Source organism: Lipophrys pholis, assembly GCF_963383615.2.
Source record: "Lipophrys pholis genome assembly, chromosome: 14".
In the NCBI taxonomy this organism is placed as follows: Eukaryota; Metazoa; Chordata; class Actinopteri; order Blenniiformes; family Blenniidae; genus Lipophrys; species Lipophrys pholis.
Genome location: NC_137633.1, coordinates 9313147 through 9330867, shown reverse-complemented (window position 1 = coordinate 9330867; position 17721 = coordinate 9313147). Strand labels below are relative to the sequence as shown.

General features: G+C 41.8%; 1 protein-coding gene across 1 annotated transcript in view; it reads right to left on the bottom strand.

The window, feature by feature from the left end:
- Window positions 1–7082: 7082 nt before the first annotated feature.
- The window catches only part of syne3 (spectrin repeat containing, nuclear envelope family member 3), a 29300-nt gene continuing 18661 nt past the window's right edge, over window positions 7083–17721 (bottom strand). Inside the window, exons 9-18 of the mRNA XM_080479390.1 lie at window positions 16779–16961; window positions 14855–14998; window positions 14494–14628; window positions 13540–13701; window positions 12491–12663; window positions 11641–12166; window positions 10917–11060; window positions 10411–10593; window positions 10049–10102; window positions 7083–7404 (exon numbers count right to left, since the gene is read on the bottom strand). Of these exons, the coding sequence (XP_080335516.1) occupies window positions 7222–7404; window positions 10049–10102; window positions 10411–10593; window positions 10917–11060; window positions 11641–12166; window positions 12491–12663; window positions 13540–13701; window positions 14494–14628; window positions 14855–14998; window positions 16779–16961 (1887 nt within the window). The 3' untranslated portion in view covers window positions 7083–7221. The remainder of the gene's footprint in view (window positions 7405–10048; window positions 10103–10410; window positions 10594–10916; window positions 11061–11640; window positions 12167–12490; window positions 12664–13539; window positions 13702–14493; window positions 14629–14854; window positions 14999–16778; window positions 16962–17721) is intronic.

Genomic DNA, 17721 nt, shown 5'->3' with positions numbered 1-17721 from the left:
AATAAAAAGAGTGGATCTGTTTGTGCACATATTAAAAAGTGCATGTTCCTATTGCACTGGATTGTGAATAGTTGACAAAAAGACAAACTATCACTTGGATTTGTACTTTTTGGGACGTTGGGAAATATGTCGCATGCACCACCGGTGACATTTGGGTTCTAATTTGTGCAAAAATTTAAATGCTTCTAAGGTGACACACTCCCAGGAGATTCACACGACATTCGCCGGATGAAATCTGTGAAAATCTTGCCGCTGGCAATCGTTGTGCAACTGACAGAAGAGGGCAACTGAGAAGTCTTGCCGACGTTCCTAAATTCAGGCGTTCTCTCCAGCCCAGCAATAATTCTGTCTTCAGACATCAAGCAAAATGGAAATGAAGTACTGGATTCAGGTCGTCAGCCTGGATGAAAACAAGAATTTCTTGAATTTCTTACACATCGTATGAAAGAAAAATAGAAAAATCGGACGTGTGTAAAATTGAATCAATACATTAGAAAGGCTCCTGCCAAAAAAACCTCCACACTGGTTCTCCACATGCAAACTCCAGAGTGATCTGTGAGCCGCACCCTGGGTGCTTTGGGACAGCGCGGCCTGACTCCTGCCTCCGTTCTGATGAGGAAAAAATTGTGTTAATAAAACAAACAGCAGAAGCTCAGGAACAGGTTCACCCAGTCCCGCTTCCATGTCTTCATCTCCACGACTCATACGTATAAATCTACGTCCACAAACACAACACCCTCCCCTCCTCCTCCTCCTCCTCCTCCTCACTCCCTCCAGTGTCCATCTGTTGTGCAACCGACTAGAACAAACAAACACACACACACGCGCACACACACACGCACACTCTGCAGAGCTCCCCGAAGCTCACCTGAAGGGGAGCACATGCTTCAACCTTCGCTTTAACCTCAACACGAACCTCAAGGCTGAGCTTCTTGTTCCCACGGTGTGAACGCGTGAGTCTCACCCCTTCGACATTAGTAATATCCACACCAGCCGCACGCTGCGGGACGGCACGCTGTTCGAGGAAGGGCAAGTCAACACTTGACCGCACAAACACAAAAGCTGATTCACTGAGTCTTATTTCACATTTTAGCTTCCGTCAAACTGGCCCTCATTGATGTTTCTCATCAATTAAATCCTCGTGTTGTTTGCAGACGCAGCTCCGACGGCGTCGCACATTTCAATTTGAATCAGCGGCGTCGTGTGTGTCTGCGGCTCTCAAGCCGGCTCGTCAGGCTGGATCGGGAGGTTCTTCCTCGCGCATTCGCCGCATCGTCCTGCTTCATGTTTGCATAGTGACCATGACCTTATTTCTCAGGATACTCGTTTCACTTTCAAATCAGTCTCGGTCTGACCTGCTTTGGCTTTTCTCTTCCCATGCAGTGTGTGTTTGTGTGTGTCTGCTCAGGGTGTGGTTAACCTCCAGGCTTCTCATTCACTAAGCAGTGCAGGTGATACCCAATAAACGTATCCATGCATAGACAAAGGCTCTGGATGTGGCATTGGGGGTAAAAACTCATCTGACGCCTCAATCGCTGCGTATCGTTTTTACTCTTTGGCTTAAATTCAGTGCCGCTCCTGTTCGTACAAGTGTGTCAGAGTTTCCACCTCGTGTTTTTTTTTTAGTGATAACCTCACTTGCACACCTGCAAACCGTCACACAGCAGCACATCGACACCGGCCCGTCCACTGCTGGCGGCTCCGAGACATGCAGCGACGCATTCTGTGCTTCAGCCTCGTTTTTTTTTTTTTTTTTTTTTAAAGTTAAGATCCTCGCGTCTGCCAGCCCGTCTCACCGCCGCATTCGACAACCGCCTCCCTGAACCCAGACGTCCCGCCCCGACCACAGGCCTCTCCCTCGCAGCCACAATTAAATGCCTCACGCCCTGAGATGTGTTTTCATCTGGGTCTCCTCTGCATTAGGTCACACTTACGTGTCCAGGTGCTCTCCAGCACACACCAGCAATCAAAAGGCTTCCTGTGGACTAACGGCGTGATCTGGACTGTGCTTCGTGAGCATTCGCAGCTCGGTTACAGTCATCCATCCAACCACCAGGTTACAACAAATGAAGCTAAACAACAGTAATTTAAAAAAAATTAAAAAAATGCTTTCATATGAGGGGGTAAATTAGAAAAACAAAATCTAAAATGTGCATGCACAGTGAGAATATGTGAACTCGAGGCATAAAAGCCGGATTGAAACCACCTCACATTCTCACTATGAGGCCAGAGTGCTAAACATGAGCCTCCCATTGTATTTCTTAAAATTCTGTTATCACAACATTCTTAATTAAAATAATTTTTCCCTGCAGGGAGTTCCCAATGGAGAGGTAGCTCTTGGAGTTTTGTGACATTAAAAAGGTTCATGGACCTCTCAATGGAGTTTTCATGTTCTTCATTTGCCTATGTTGTTTTTCCCTGAATACACCGTGTTTCTCTCACAAGCCAAATAACACCTATTTAAAAAGCAATGTAATATGTTTGTAAATGTTTTCCGAACTGACATTTTTATAGACTTTAAGCTCCACCCATCCATCTTCCAGGATGAAGATGGCTGAAAAAGTGGACTCAGTAATCGTATCTAAGCGTACAACTATAATGCCCAGAACAGTTTGGGTTAATCCGCTCCCTGTCTTTCAATTCTTCTCATCCTCACTTGCTTCGATCTTTCACACGGCTCGTGATGAGACTGGAAACCTAAGTGTGAACCACTGGGAGCGCACAGACAAAAAAAAAATTAAAAATTAAAAAACATTAGAAGAAAGAAAACAGCTTTATGTTTTCTCCTCATGGAAAGTGTTCCCCGTGGAGAGCAGTTATGAAATTGGCAGCCGGTTGTGAAGTTGGCTCTGAAAGAATGAGACACTGTTTAAGTAAAGCGGCGCAGAGGAAAATATGGCAAGGTCTCGGCAGCGCTCTGCGAGAAGTGTCTGTTGACGGGTGACGTAGTGCAAAATAAATAAATAAATGAGCAATAAGCACATTTCATGCTCTTTTGATGAAGCTGAGTATTAACGGTGAAACTGAGGATTGTGGGGTAGTTTGGGCCAGTCCTAGTTGGGGGGGGGGGGGGGGGGCAGGAGGCACTTAACAACTGCACCACAGTCCTTCATAACGGCCGAGCTTTGTCATCACGGTTGTGCTTTTTGAACTCCTCACCAATGCTTTTCCACTGGGCTTCTCGCCAGTCCTCATCAACGTGAGCGGCGAACCCGCCCTCCGCTCCTCTCAATGCAGGAAGGAGCGAATTACACCGATGTACGAAATGCCAAACGCCACGGGAACATTTTATGGCGGCGGCGAGTTAGAAACCGACCCGGTGCCAGCATGCAGTGTAACGCCAACATTTCCTGAGCCACGAGGATAAGGCAGTTTTAAAACAAAGGAGTCAGGGTGATGTGGGAAAGTTAATTGATGAAAACGAAAAAAGAGTTTGGGAGTTTTACACAATAATGGAGTCGGATACCGTCAGGGGCCCGTGGCCTAGACAGCAGGCTGCCTTTGTGTTTCCTCTGCACTCCGATGAGGATGTGATGTAATTTGCTCACTGAAGCCACTGATGGTTAAAACAAAGGTTTACACATGTACATAAACCGGCCTGTAAAACTGTAGAAATAAAGACATTATATACCAGAAGGTCAGCAACCCGTGGCTCTGAAGCCCAGAAAATTACACGGAAATAAAAACGTTATCCTATTTTTCAGCTTATTTACACACCAGTCATTTTCAAAAGGACTTGTAAGTCTTGGCTGAAAAGAGCTTTAAAGGAATAACTAAAATGTCAAAGACAGCTAAAAAGACCATAAATTGTGAAAAATGCTTTGAAAGCTAAAAAATTTAAAAATCCTAGAAAGAGAAAAAAAAAGCTTTAAAATTAGGAGGAAAACATGCACAACTGCCTAAAAAACACCAAATATCAAAATTGTTTAAAAAAAAAAAAAAAGAAGAAGAAAATAACCAAAAAAAACTTAATTTTTTTTTTAAATTAAAGCACAAAAATCTGGTCCAAAAAAAGCTGAAAATGTAATGACATTTTTTCCATCCATATTCTTGTTTGTGTTTGTTGTTTTGTGTTCGCCTCATTTGAAAGGGGTCACAATATGTAAAATTCACTCTATAATGATTTTCCAACGCTAATGCATCAACAAACCAGGAAATGACGCCCCGGAAGTGAAGAAAATCTGTCATCGCTCTAATCTTAAAAAAAAAAAAAAAAAAAGTGTGTTGCTCCAACGAGCCAATCAGAGATCAAACCCTACAAAGTGTCATCAGGGGTTCAGCCAATCCCAGTCAAGGGAGGCCCTCCCTTTGACTCCTCCCACAAATTAGGCAGCTCTGCTCTGGCACATGGCACCGCGAGAGGAAGTACTTCCTCCTCTTCCCAAGCAGGGCATGTGTGGGCGGAGCCAGTCCAGCTCACACAGACACAGCAGATTCTGAATGCAGCTCCTATGATCCAACATTCAAACGGGTGAAAATCAATAAACCTTAAATACAACATTCCACGTCTGTCCCTTCTGTCTCTGCCAGACTGGAAGATTACAGAAAAGAGTTTCTCTTGTGTGGAAATGCCGCAGATTCCTCTGGAGTGGAAACTTCTGTAGGAGAGATTCTGCTCCGGTATTCCTGCTCGCTGGATTTGGCAGAGCGGCGGCTCCAGATTGCAGCACAGCTCGGTTTGCCCGGCTGGGAGGCCAAGGTGAGAGCGGCGTGGGAGGCTGCGTGCACAAGACATAAAATAAGCAGTTCTTTTTCATGATCGAGGACCGCGATGCAGCAGCATTCGGCATGAGACAACATAAAAAAAAAGAAAGCGAGGGGGGATTCATGCGTGCAAACTCTTTGAAAGGCGTCACGGTAAATAAAAACTTATCCATGATCTTCATGTCCATTTGATCGGCGCCACAGAATTCTTCAAATATACATAAATTATTCACCACATCAGATTCTTTTTCCTTCTTCCTGTAAAGCTGTCACCTGCCCGGTGACTCACCCTGCACTCCACAGTGTTTTAGAATTGTTTTCCACTGAAGTGCAGGAGAAAAATGCATCGGTGGAGCGACGCCAGCCGAGATCAGCTTTTCAGATCGCTCCGAGCCCATCCCGCACGGCGGAAAAGGAAAGGTCGACTCGGATTCTTGTTCTTTAAACTGTAAGGATGGCGAGTAGCATCGCTTTACACCATCTAGTTTTACTAACTTTGATCTGAGAAGAGAAACATACAGATGAATTGACTTATTTGAACTGCTTATTCTACAGTATGTATCAAGTTTAAAAAAAAAAAAAAAGTTTTATTTAGATAACCTGCTTGTTTAATAGTGGAAAATACCACAAACACAGCCATCTTAAAATAAAACACAAAGCACCGATTCCAGCACAGTATATTTATTTTTAAAAAAAAATAACACGGGTTAAATACAAGCTCTCCTGAATAATATATAGCATTTCCACTCTTTCAAAAAACTTCAATAAAACAGAATTGATCCATCCAAGCTCAAGTGTTTGCAGATCTTCACTGTACCTTAAACATTTCCTACAAAGCAACTGGACTCGAACCGTTACTTCTTCCCGTCGCACATTCCAACGATAAAGGAAGTCATTTCGTTATGTTGCATAAATCACGAGCACGTATACAGCTTTAATGTCTCGTTGGAGCCGGGGGGTTGCATGGGCGTTACTAAAAGGGACACATGCATAATAGAGCGGAGTGAAGCTCATTATTGATACAGTATATGATGATGTGAGCTTTAACTCCGTTACGTAAGAGTAAACTTCATCTGGTTATGGCACCGAGTGCAGCAGACTCTATATATATATATATATATATATATATATATAGCTTATAAGGCCATGTTAAAAGTCGACTTTCGATAAAATGCAGAAAAAGAATACACGGTATTTACAGAATCATGTCTTTGCACCAGAAGTCTGTGTGACGTTAAAGTCTCTATAATCTGGGTGATTTATAGATCCTATTTAAAAAGATAATTCCAGTTTATTGGATGGATAAAAGAAAATAAAGTGAGCAAACATTGGCAGACAGGCTGTAATAATAAACACGAACGCCTCGGCTACTACTCAGCCCACATCCAGGGTAACACTTCATTTTACATGTTTTATTGCAGGAGAGTTACGAGATTAGAATGTGGATGAGAATTATTCCTGAACGATCTCATTGGAAAAGTCTAATCGACTCACTTTGGGTGGAGGGGCTTATTTCATCATATTTACATTACATTCAAACTGCACTCATCCACTTTTAATTAGGACTCCTTCTCAAAAATTACACGGAAAAGCAGATTCTCATCCTATTAGGAAACGCTCCGCTGGCTTTATCACAAATATCAAGTTTTTCATAAAAGTACTTTTGAGGAGAATCAGTATCGATGATCGGCTGCGGTGGGTTTAATGTCTCCCCCATCAGGAAGATCAGACGAACAAAACACAAACGTGATTTCGAAAACCGTTGAGAATAAAATGTGTCCTGGAGACAAACTAGAGAGTGCTTTGAAGTTTTTGAATCTTAAAAGAAAAAAACATTTTCTGGAGCCACAATAGCATGCCTTAGCATTAGCATCTTAATGACGCAACTGCTCGATTTCCAAGTCGATTTTGCCAGAACAAAATAAAAATACTTATAAAAAAAAGTGCACATGACAAGTTCTAAAAAAATAAATAAGCACTTTGAAACTCGTAAAGTAAATGTTTAACATTGCTACAATCGGTTAGCGTAGCACGCCGCTAGCCTGGTTTGCGTTAAACAAATCTATGCAAATCTCTGGCTGGAGTCTTTGGTTTGGATCGTTTTGTATAAGTTCCTCTTTACGGTGTTCGGACTCGCTCACTTTGGCTTCACAGGTACGACACAATGTCAGTATTTTATTTTGAAAAGACCACCTTGCATGTGGCCGTCAACAGGTTTTCACTTCACAAGTCTCCATTAAATGGGAAATTGGTCAAATTCTAAGGAGATAATCAAATTGTGTTCCATATTCACGACACAAGGCCTTAGTTTTCCTCTCACTGGTGCATGTGGATTATTGGATTTAATAATAGATTGAAATAGATTCTGCATGGCTCACTTTGTGGATTTTAAAAAGTCAGGCATGATGCACGTTGAGGTGTCTGGGAATGTTTTTTTTTTTTTTTTTAAATATTCAAGTCAACATTTTCCTACACGAGTCAAGATCCATTGTAGACGTAAGCGTTACTGCGTCTCGTCTATGTGGGCGGCGGGCCGTCGTATCGAAGCATGATGTTGAAGGATCGGGCAAAGTTGTTGGAGAGCGAGCAGCTGCTGCCTTCGTCCATGAGGGGCAGCAGGAAGGCCAGCAGCAGCAGGGCCAGCAGGAGGAGCCAGAGAGGCAGAGCCAGGCGACACACCCTCTGCAGGAAGCCGGGCTTCTGTCAAAGCACAGGCGGAGACAGCGTGAGAGGGACTCCAACATGGACGTGTCACGAGGATGAAGCTGAGGGATAAGAAACTGTAGACATGATGATGATGATGATACAGCTATGATGTCGGATGAGCACTTTTTAAAAAAATGGTACCGTATGTCTTTTAAATAAGAGTAAAAGGTTACATTGAATAGGAAATAAAACGGCGGCTCGTCTTCATTTGTTTGATTCAGTGACTCACCACTGCCACCTAAAGTACAGAAGTGGTATTACTTAAATGTCACACACTGCACCTTTAAAGGTTGATGACGTGTGAGTCAGAAATTGCCCAAATGTGATAAAAAAAAAGTGTATTAATGTTTATTTTCCCCCCACAGATCATACGGAAAGAGAAATACCTTGGCTAAAACTACCACATCATGAATGCAATAAAATGTGTAGAAATGGTAAAATGTACATATTTGAAATAATGGGAGGAAAATAGAAATCGAACATGAGCACATCTCTTTCAAAAAGGAAGATGTACAGGCCGTGATGTTGTAAAATGCAAAGATCTGTGACTCAGATGTCGTCGGTTCGATCTCATCCGCTGCTTGCAAACGCTTCAGTCAGTGTGCTTTTTATAATTTAACAATTAAATGAGAAGAAAAAACATGATCTTTCCACCTTTCATAATTTCAACACTATCCTTTGTTGTCTTTTATGACAAATACGCTGCTGCTTTTGTCTTCGATAGCGTTTCTGTTCAAACTTTCTGTCGGCGACTCGGAACGGACGGAAACGTTCATTAGCTTCGAAGAAGAGAGAGAAATTCTGAAAAATGACTCCGTTTTTCCTTTTACAAGACGCGACAATATGAAAAGATAAATGTAGAAGATGTGAACAATCAGAGGATGGAAGCAGATGAAGCTCGCCCACACAGTCAGAAACAACACACACACACACACACACACACACACACACACACACACACACACACACACACACACACACACACACACACACACACACACACACACACACACACACACACACACACACACACACACACACACACACACACACACACACACACACACACACACACACACACACACACACACACACACACACACACAGAGCGAAGTGATTCAGCACAGGCCTCTGCACTCCACCGTCGCTTTCAGACTTGTTATTCTGCGAATGTGCCCACGTTCACTCTGCACCCTCAGAACGCTGTGTCATATACCAGCGACCATTTGCAAAACAAAACAGGTTTGTGCGTCAGGAGAAATCACGGGGGTCCAAACACTCGCGGCGGCACCGGGAACCAGTTGGAGAACACTTCAGTGTGCTGGAAGGACAGCTCATTAATGTGAGATTAGCTAAAGAAGGCCTCGCTCTTATAACCATTTTTCACTAATCTTACCACTTAAGCAGGCAAATGTAGCTTTTTTATCCCCAATATATTATGCTGCCACCTACTGGTGTGGTAACGTCACTCCAGGTTTTGATAAATGGGCTTCTAAGAAAAAAATGCTTTGGCACAGTCACAGTAAAAACAAAGGGAGTAATCAATAAATGACACAGGAATGAAACAACAGCAATCCCACAGAGTACCATGAAGTAGTGAAAATACATGCTATGACCGGTTTGATCGAGTGAGATTGTTGGGTTTCGAGGTTGAAGTCAACGTGCTGCTGATCAACTGTCTATACACAGATCGGCCATTCCATGACACCAGTAATCTCATTACATGTTTGTAAGAGGGAAAGAGCCACCAACAATTAACCCGAGTGTCCTCACATGAACCCACTTTTGACTTTTCAAAATTAAAAATAACTACAATCGTTTAAATCATAAGGCATTTTTGTAATCGTTTGCCTTTGAAAAGCTCCGCAGCACAGACCTACAAGTAGAGAACCACTGACCCATCGTTCATATTTGGACCTTCAGGACATGGAAAAGACGAGACGCCAGTGAAGGAATGTGGGAAAGAGACACCGTGTGTTTGGACGGAGTGCGTAAAAGTTAATAATTGATGAAAAGGAAGTGAAACCAGCTCCTCAAACACTGTGAGGGCAAAGTGCTGCTTTCGAAATACCAGACCATACCTCGTGGTCTGTAGTATCAAGTCATCATCACTTGCCTGGATTTTACATTTCTTCCTGCATTAAAATACCATTAGATTTTCAATATATAATTAATCCCATAGTCAGTTCATACTTTTTACTTTTTAAGCATGAATTATAGTATATAGCATTGTGTGCTTTCATTTTAAATGTGCATCGATCTTGTCACATGCTCATCAAGCAAGTCTGCTGCTACAACGGAAAACTTTTCAATACACGGATGATTAATGTCAATTAATATTAAATAATTCAATTGAAACTGAAACATCAATATAGTATAGATATAATATACTTCAAACTTACAATTCTAGCTTATAAACAATACAAAATAAAGCATCACAAGCCTAACGTTGCATAACATTAGATAATTTCTATATACTCCAATGTTATTTTTCTTTAGTTTCTCCATTGAGTGTAGAAAAAACAGACAAAATAAGGTGATACTCAGATTCGTTTTTAGATGTAGCTGTATAAATAAACCTGTGTAAACAATATGATGGAGGCACAAAGAGTGCGTACTAAATGGTTAGTCGTCTTACCTTCTGTGGCTTCTCTACAGTTGCTGCTGCCTCCTCCTGTTTGACCGCAGCTTTCTGCAAAGACGCACAAAATATGTACGTTTCATTCACAATATTTCCAAAAGTCTGTAATCAATATAGACTTGATGAGACCAACAGTAATAATCTAATGGCAGAGTGAAATTTCCTCTAGTTTAAATAACACTACACTGCCATCTTGTGGTGAAAGACAGCAGTGCACTCAAATGAAGCTGATGACTTCAGATGACTGGAGACTCACTGAAGTCTGGTACACAGCAATATAAGACAAATATTGAAATCAGGGACAAATACATTTTCAGGCATCATCTTCTCAACAAGTTGACTGTTGGCTCTGGTCTCACCTTCACACCGGTCCTGGCCCGGATGTCTCCCACGTCCTTCAGCTTGGACTTATAGAGCATCCAGCGATAGCGGAGTTCCTCCAGCCCGACGTCCTCTGGTCCAGAAGCAGCGACATTGTCCTCGTTCTGCTGCAGAAGGAGCTGAAACTGCTCCTGACCCCAGCACAGCCCGGACCTCAGAGCCTGCAAACCACCCGCAAACTTTACGGCAAATGGTGACGCATTAACCCCTTGTGATTATCTAAGGCGCAAATAAAACGGTACAGAAGGATGAACGGGTTGAGTGGAGTAATTCCTCAGTGGTCTACGGGTGGAGTGGAGTAATTCCTCAGTGGTATATATGGGTGGAGTGGAGTAATTCCTCAGTGGTCTACGGGTGGAGTGGAGTAGTTCCTCAGTGGTCTACAGACGTCTTTTGGCATTTGAGTTGCAGACATTGGGATTTTTGCTGGGATCAGGTTAACCTTGTTATCACCAACAACAATAAGTTGTTAGAGATCACTTACCTTCAGTGTGTCCTGTCTGATCTGGAGATCTTTGGCACTGAGAGGTGCTTCTTTGTTGCTGAGGATTCCTGAGAGGAGTTCATTCTCCTTGTTGAGCCAGGCCTCAAACTCACTCCTCTTCAGCCAGTACTGTCCTCTGCTCCCCTGGAAAAAAAAACCAACCAAAACAAAACTCTGTTATGATGCAGTTATTTCATGCCCTGTAAAATCATATCAGAAATGTGGACCGGGATTATATAACACAACGAGACTGTTTTGAGGATTCACTGTTGCATTGTTTCTAGTATCCATATGGAGTTAAGAACAATGGTTTTTGGGGGCCAGACAAACTGAAATAAGCACGAAAGAGATTACAGCTCTCCTACTGCAACTGAGGAGGAAGTAGATCAACTCTGACATGATTGCACAGCACCAGGCAGAATAACAACGGGAAGTGATTGAAAGAGGGAGGAGTGTCTGTGGTGTGAGTGGAGCCCAATTATACGTCTCAATACCGTTAAAACTGTAAGGATTATGGTAATTTAACTTTTTATTTAGAAAGCGCAGATTGTGTGTATGAAAACTGCTCAATGTGTGCAGCGCTGCTTTAACCCCGACTTCTGGCTTCTGTTTATCCTGGATTATGTGACAAATTCACAATAGCTGCTGCTGTGCAACGGTCTTCAAACATTTCTTAGCTTATGCTTTTTTTTTTCTTCAATCTTCAAACAGTATGCGACAGTACCGAAGTGTCCTGAAGCGAAGTTGCTGTTGGTTTCTTGGCCGAATCCTTCCTGAAGACCACGAACGCTCCTCCTCCAGAACTGAGGCCTTCCCCTGCTTCTGCTTCGTCTTCTGCAGAGATCGTCTCGACGCCCTCACCGAAGCTGACCTGTGCGGACGCCGCCGCTCCCCCTCCGGCCCCGGCAGAGCTGTGGCCCGCCGATAGTTTCCCACTCGGGGGTTCTGAGGTTCCTCCACGGCTTCCTGCTCTGCCGCTGGCGCTCCAGCCGGGTGAATCTCCTACATCTCCCGTTAAGGAGTGCCCCATGTCTCTGCCCGTTCTGTGTGGAAGGAGATGCTCTTCACTCTTTCCGATCTGTGTGATGTGACTGTCATGACCCTGGATCCTTCTGCCCTGCCCTGTGACCACTGCCCCATCTGGAGCATCGCCCGCCAGCTGCCCTTCTCTCGCAGAGACACTGCTTTCCAAGACCCCCATCACCTCTGGAGAGACAGAACCCGTCTGCCCCGAGGAGATATTCAGCAGTCTGGGGGAGATACAAAGGGAGAAATGATCAGAGAAAATGGAATATCATTGAAGTTACAACATACCTTCATTAAATTTCCAAATTAAAAACTTTACTTGAGTTAAAGTATAAAATAATCAAACAAGGCAGTTTAGGCTCCTTTAAATTCTTCATTGCTTCGTAGATGCAGTTGTTAAATGTCCTGTTGATGCCATAAAATGAAAACTGTGAACTCTTTTAAAATAGTCATTCAGTATGTTGGTACTCGTCGTTGCTCCACTTCGACTCACATCAACGTTTCACAAAGACCGATTAGAAAAGTGATGAGTTTAATGTTTCAGGTACCTGTGAAGGTTGAGACTCATGTTATAAAGGGCCATCCAGGACTCTCTCAGACGCATCATGTCTCTATCAATGTGGACCCGCCCTTCTTCTGAGGTCTTCTCCAAAACCCACTGACCCTGGACTTCCATCTGCTGCAGCTGAAGCTCCTTCTCTGGGAACTCTCCCAGGGCTTTCTGTCCACACAAACATGACAACACAAAACACCTCACGGCATTAACAATCCACTGGTTTAAGCATACTCTTTTTAATTCTGTTTAATTCTATACAGAAGAGCAACAAAGGACAATTTATTCAAACAGGAAAAGTTACAATATCATAATTGGATATATATACACATAATGACTTGATCAAAATGATTATTTGTTTTAGAACCATGTTCCTCTAACAATCGGTGATAGTTGAGCTCCCCCTAGTGGTACATGGGTACATCTATAAATCTATAAGATTAAAATAAAATGTATTTGATAATATTTAAAATGATAAAAATCGTGCCACGCTTGGAAAGAAAAAATTGACAAAGCTAATAGGGCTCAGAAGAGCCTCAGCTGCTGGATGTTCAGGTCAACCATAACGGTATTTATCAGGTGGTACACACAAAGGTTTGATTATCGGAGCTTTAGATCATATTTCCAAAAATGAAGGGAAGCAGGAATGAGGAAAAAGAAACATTATGAAGTAAAAAAAAAAAAAAAATAATAATATATATATATATATATATATATATATATATATATATTGTATTTTTATTTCTGAATCCAATCTTGAACCTTCTATCTACTAATCTATTAGAAGATTATGGTTTATCATCCATTTATTTTAAATACAATTTAAATGGTGCATGTTTGGACTCCACGTCCACTTACAAATTAACATTCATTAACAGTGTATTGAATTGTAATAGTGAATAATTAAAGGTTCCATTCTCCTCATTTCACAGTGAAACTTATTTTAAATCACCTTCATGTATAATAACAAAAAAATAATACAAAAAAACAAACTTGTGCTGATCTACTAACTGTCCAGAGGCTCATGGCAACAAACGCACGCACCTCGGCTTCATGGCGGCGGCTCTCTATGCTCCACTCTCCTGAGGGGCCGCGAAAGGACTCCAGCTTCTGCTTCATGATCATCAGCCACTTCTCGACGTTCAGCAGACTGTCGTGGAAGCTCTCGTGCGACACAATGTTCTCGCCGCTCTCGTGCACCTTCGCCTGAAAAATAAAACAAACATTAGCTGGACTGTAACTGGTAGAAATTAAGAAATGTTCATTTTCACTCACGTGGACTTCCTGTTCATCCTCCACAATGGAAATATTAGTTTTGTTTCATAGTTTGCGGCATGAAGTGCCAATCTGATGAGTCACTAAACATACTGTAAGCCTATGTAACATGACCCATTGATAAACTGATGCGTCTCTCCCTCTTAGTCTGACGCACACAAACACTGTCGACTCTCCTGGTTGATTGTTTGACCGTTCATTTTACAGCAGCTGAACTACACTACATGCTCAATGTACGAGCCGGTGCAACTCCTCAGATCTTTGGCTACGAGGGTCCCAAAAAGTAGAACGAGGACGTTTACAGAGGCGTTCTTCAGTTGACTGCAAAAACCTTTATTTCACCTTTATCTGGTTTTTGACACTAGTATTTGATTGTCATTCTATTATTTTGCCTTGTTCATCTTTTGCCCATTTCTAATAAGTTTTATTGTTTGTTCAGTCTCAATAATCTTTTAAATGTTATTTTTTATATTCATGTCATGTATTTACTGTTCCCCTTGTTTCGCCCCGTTATCAAAATGTGTCAATCTTCTGTGAAGCACTGCGAAATGTACCCACCTGCATGAGAAGTGCGATATAAATAAAGTTTGATGGACTGATACCCAGAACAACTCCCACGCCTCTGAGTTTGTGTATCTCTGGATATTTTACTAACGCGCAGAGATTGTCTCTCGGAGCGAGGACGGGAATGAATCACACGTTTCACCATCACAAATGCATTACCCTGGCCGTCTTGTGGAAATGCTTCCATTCAACGCAGAGCTTCTCAAACTGACTCCTGTGGCTGGGACTGGACGACACCAGCGTCTCCAGCGCTGTGATGTGGGCTTCACAGTCCTCCAGGTCCCTCTGGATTACCTGGTAACAAGGAACACGACGGCATGTTTGATGGCGAGGTTCTCTGAATTGATCATTGTGAACCGAGATCAAGTAAAAACCAATTGATGTCCATATTTTCAAGCAAACAGACAAAAGGCTGATTATGAACTGTGTATCAGCAAAAACAAAATCAGAAAAAAAAAAAAAAAAAACCCTGCCACAATACAACAAGCATGTGGAGTGAGCAGCTGGGGATTAAACTCACCCTGAACCGGTCCGCCTGACTTTTTTTGGCGAGGATGTCCGGCTGGAGGCCGTCAGCTGCCAGCAGTCGGTCACCAAACGTGGCCAGTTTGGAGCGAATCTGCTCATAGGCGTCACCAAAGTCTTTGGTTCTTGAAATTAAGCCCTGTGAGAAGGGAGAAGCGTTGAAACTAAAGTTTTTCCTCCCCGTTTCTGCCTCTATCATAAACAAAAGTTGTGCTTCCTTCTAAACAAGAGTGGTTCAACACGTTTGCCACGAAATCATATTTGAAATTACGGTTGATAACCGAGACTCTAAATGTATATGAGTGATTGCAGAGCAGGCGGCATTTTCACCCACTGCCAGAAATAATCTCTTTATATGGCACCTTTCTGACAGTTAAAAAGCAATTTAAAGTTAATGATTGTCCAAAACACTCCTTCATTTAAAGTTTTGATTAGAGTACAAACTTAAATCCTTTTAAAGGGACGTACAAAGTATATTTCCAACAGAAGTATATGAGAGGAAGTCGGTTGATGAGTGGGAGATGCAAAAACTACAAGAGGAAATCAAAGATTTATATTAAACACACATCTACTGTATGTTGATATAGGAGCGTGTGCTACATAAACATATAACAATGTATAATTTAACGGACTGTATAGTTATAGTAGAGATATAGTGTTATACAGTGGATACATATATTTATTTACAGAAAAGGGTAGAAATAAAAAGTTTAAACTTCTTTCTACTCCTTGATCCAACAGGTTACAATAGAATTTTCTTTCGTCTTCGTATCCTCAGTTTGTCATTTTTATGCATATCAATTGTTTTTCTCTCCTCCTAGATACGTCCTGTTAGTGAATAAAAGAAATAATAATAGGAGACAAACAAAAATAATTGCAGACTTTTTCTAAGGACTTGGCAGGCAAACGAAAGTAAAGCGTCTGGCGAGCAGGAAGAGTTCTGCTCTTTCTAACCGGATCAGAATAGCTGTTAAAGTGAAAAACAATATTATGTCTGACATTTTAACAAAAAAAAAAACCCCACTGTGTGTGAGACGGGAAGGGTCAGTCATACCAGTCATACAGCCATCGCTGACAACTAAATTGTGCTGTAGTGCTTTTAAGCTGCGGCTACAAAAACAAAGAGTATTGGTTGACATAAAAATGTAAACCAATCATATTAATTTGTTAAAATCATTTGTTTTGCCTTTGCCAACACATGCACACCGCCTCTGCTCCCTGTATCCTGCTTTTGCGTCATTCGCTCCCCTGCCAGAGCAAATAAAGCTCCTTCACCAGCAGAGCTGACAAAACAAATGAAATGACTGTATTTACACCTCTATGCACTGGCTGCAAACTCTCAAGGATAAAAACCAAACTCTCTCGGCAGTAATTCTGAATGCTGGATTTCCTCATTTGTTTCACATTAGCAGATATTGTCAGTGACCCTGTGGAAGTTGGAACGAGTTTTTATACGAAGCCTGAAATTGCTGCATCTGCTGAACAAATGGTTTTGTACTGAACTGGAGCTTATTTTACAAGCGTGTTGGCATTTCTTATATTCAAATGACACTCAGTTCAAAGAGTGTGTTTCTTAAGTCGTGATCACTTCTAAAAAAAAAACATGTAGACAAAAAAAAAATAATCACTTTATTTCTCTTTACTGGTGCGATTCAGCTTGAATATTTAGATTTTCACTGAAGTCTTATTATTAGACTATATTGACACTTGATATTAAGACCAGATTTTCTCCAATTCTTTTTATAAAGTGCTATAAAGGCGCCTTAAAAATATAGTATCCAGAACCAAAGCAAACTTGAACTGATGCCAAGGTCAATTTGACTTTGACTATTGAATTTTTGCTTCAAGCTTGTAGAAGAGGCTGTTTTCTTTTCTCTCTCAGATTTAAGATGGGAAGCGGCTGAACGGATGGTCGATACCTGCAGCCTGCTCTTCCTCTGCATCAGCTGGGTGTGCAGCAGCTCTCTGTTCCTGACGGCAGAGCTCAGCTCGCCGTGCAGACCCTCGGCTCGCTCGGGTCCAAACACAGAGTCCAGCAGGTCGCTCTTCTCCTGCATGAGCCCGAGACGCTCCTGTAGCAGCACGCTGTCCTTCAGCAGACGCTATCACAGAGATGGAAAACAAGAGTCGAAAATTGTCTACGTATATGTAATAAAAGAATAAAATAAAATCCAGGTTGACTGTTACTTATTTACCGTCAATAAATGGGGGAAAAAGGAAACACTGAACACAAGAAAACGATAAAGCAGGGTCATATTTATAGCACGTTGTCTAGAAAATTGTAATTATACAGACCATGGGCATCAGCAATCGGTACTGTCCCAATAGAAGCTGTTTAACCAGGTAAAGCATGAAAGTAAGATTTTTAAATGCTACAAAGATACATATTAACACAGAGGACCTCAAATATTTCAATGTCGGCACAGAAAGAAAAGCTCATCTCTGCCTGGAAGGTGAAATTTAACTGATAAAAGAAGGTGAATCTATTAAACACACACTAAATGTGCAAATATATCCATGTAGCATGAATCTCACAAAAGGTGCAGAGACGTATGAAGCTCAAAAAGCACAGAGTCTCTTCATACAGATTTAATGATGCATGATGATAAAGTGGTGCCACACTGATGCAACTCTTACATGGATAACATTTGAAAATTTCTCAATTGCCGACGTAGAATAGGCAGGCTTCTGAATCTTTGTCAAAAAAATTTTTTTTATTTATTTTTGTTTTTAAATCGCAGCGTATACGTTTGGGTAGCACAGAGAGGGAATGAAGAATGCTGATTAAAAACATAGAAATGCACTTTTTGGTTGGTTGAGTGCAAACAGATTCTTACAAAGTGACGCCGATGAACTGAAATG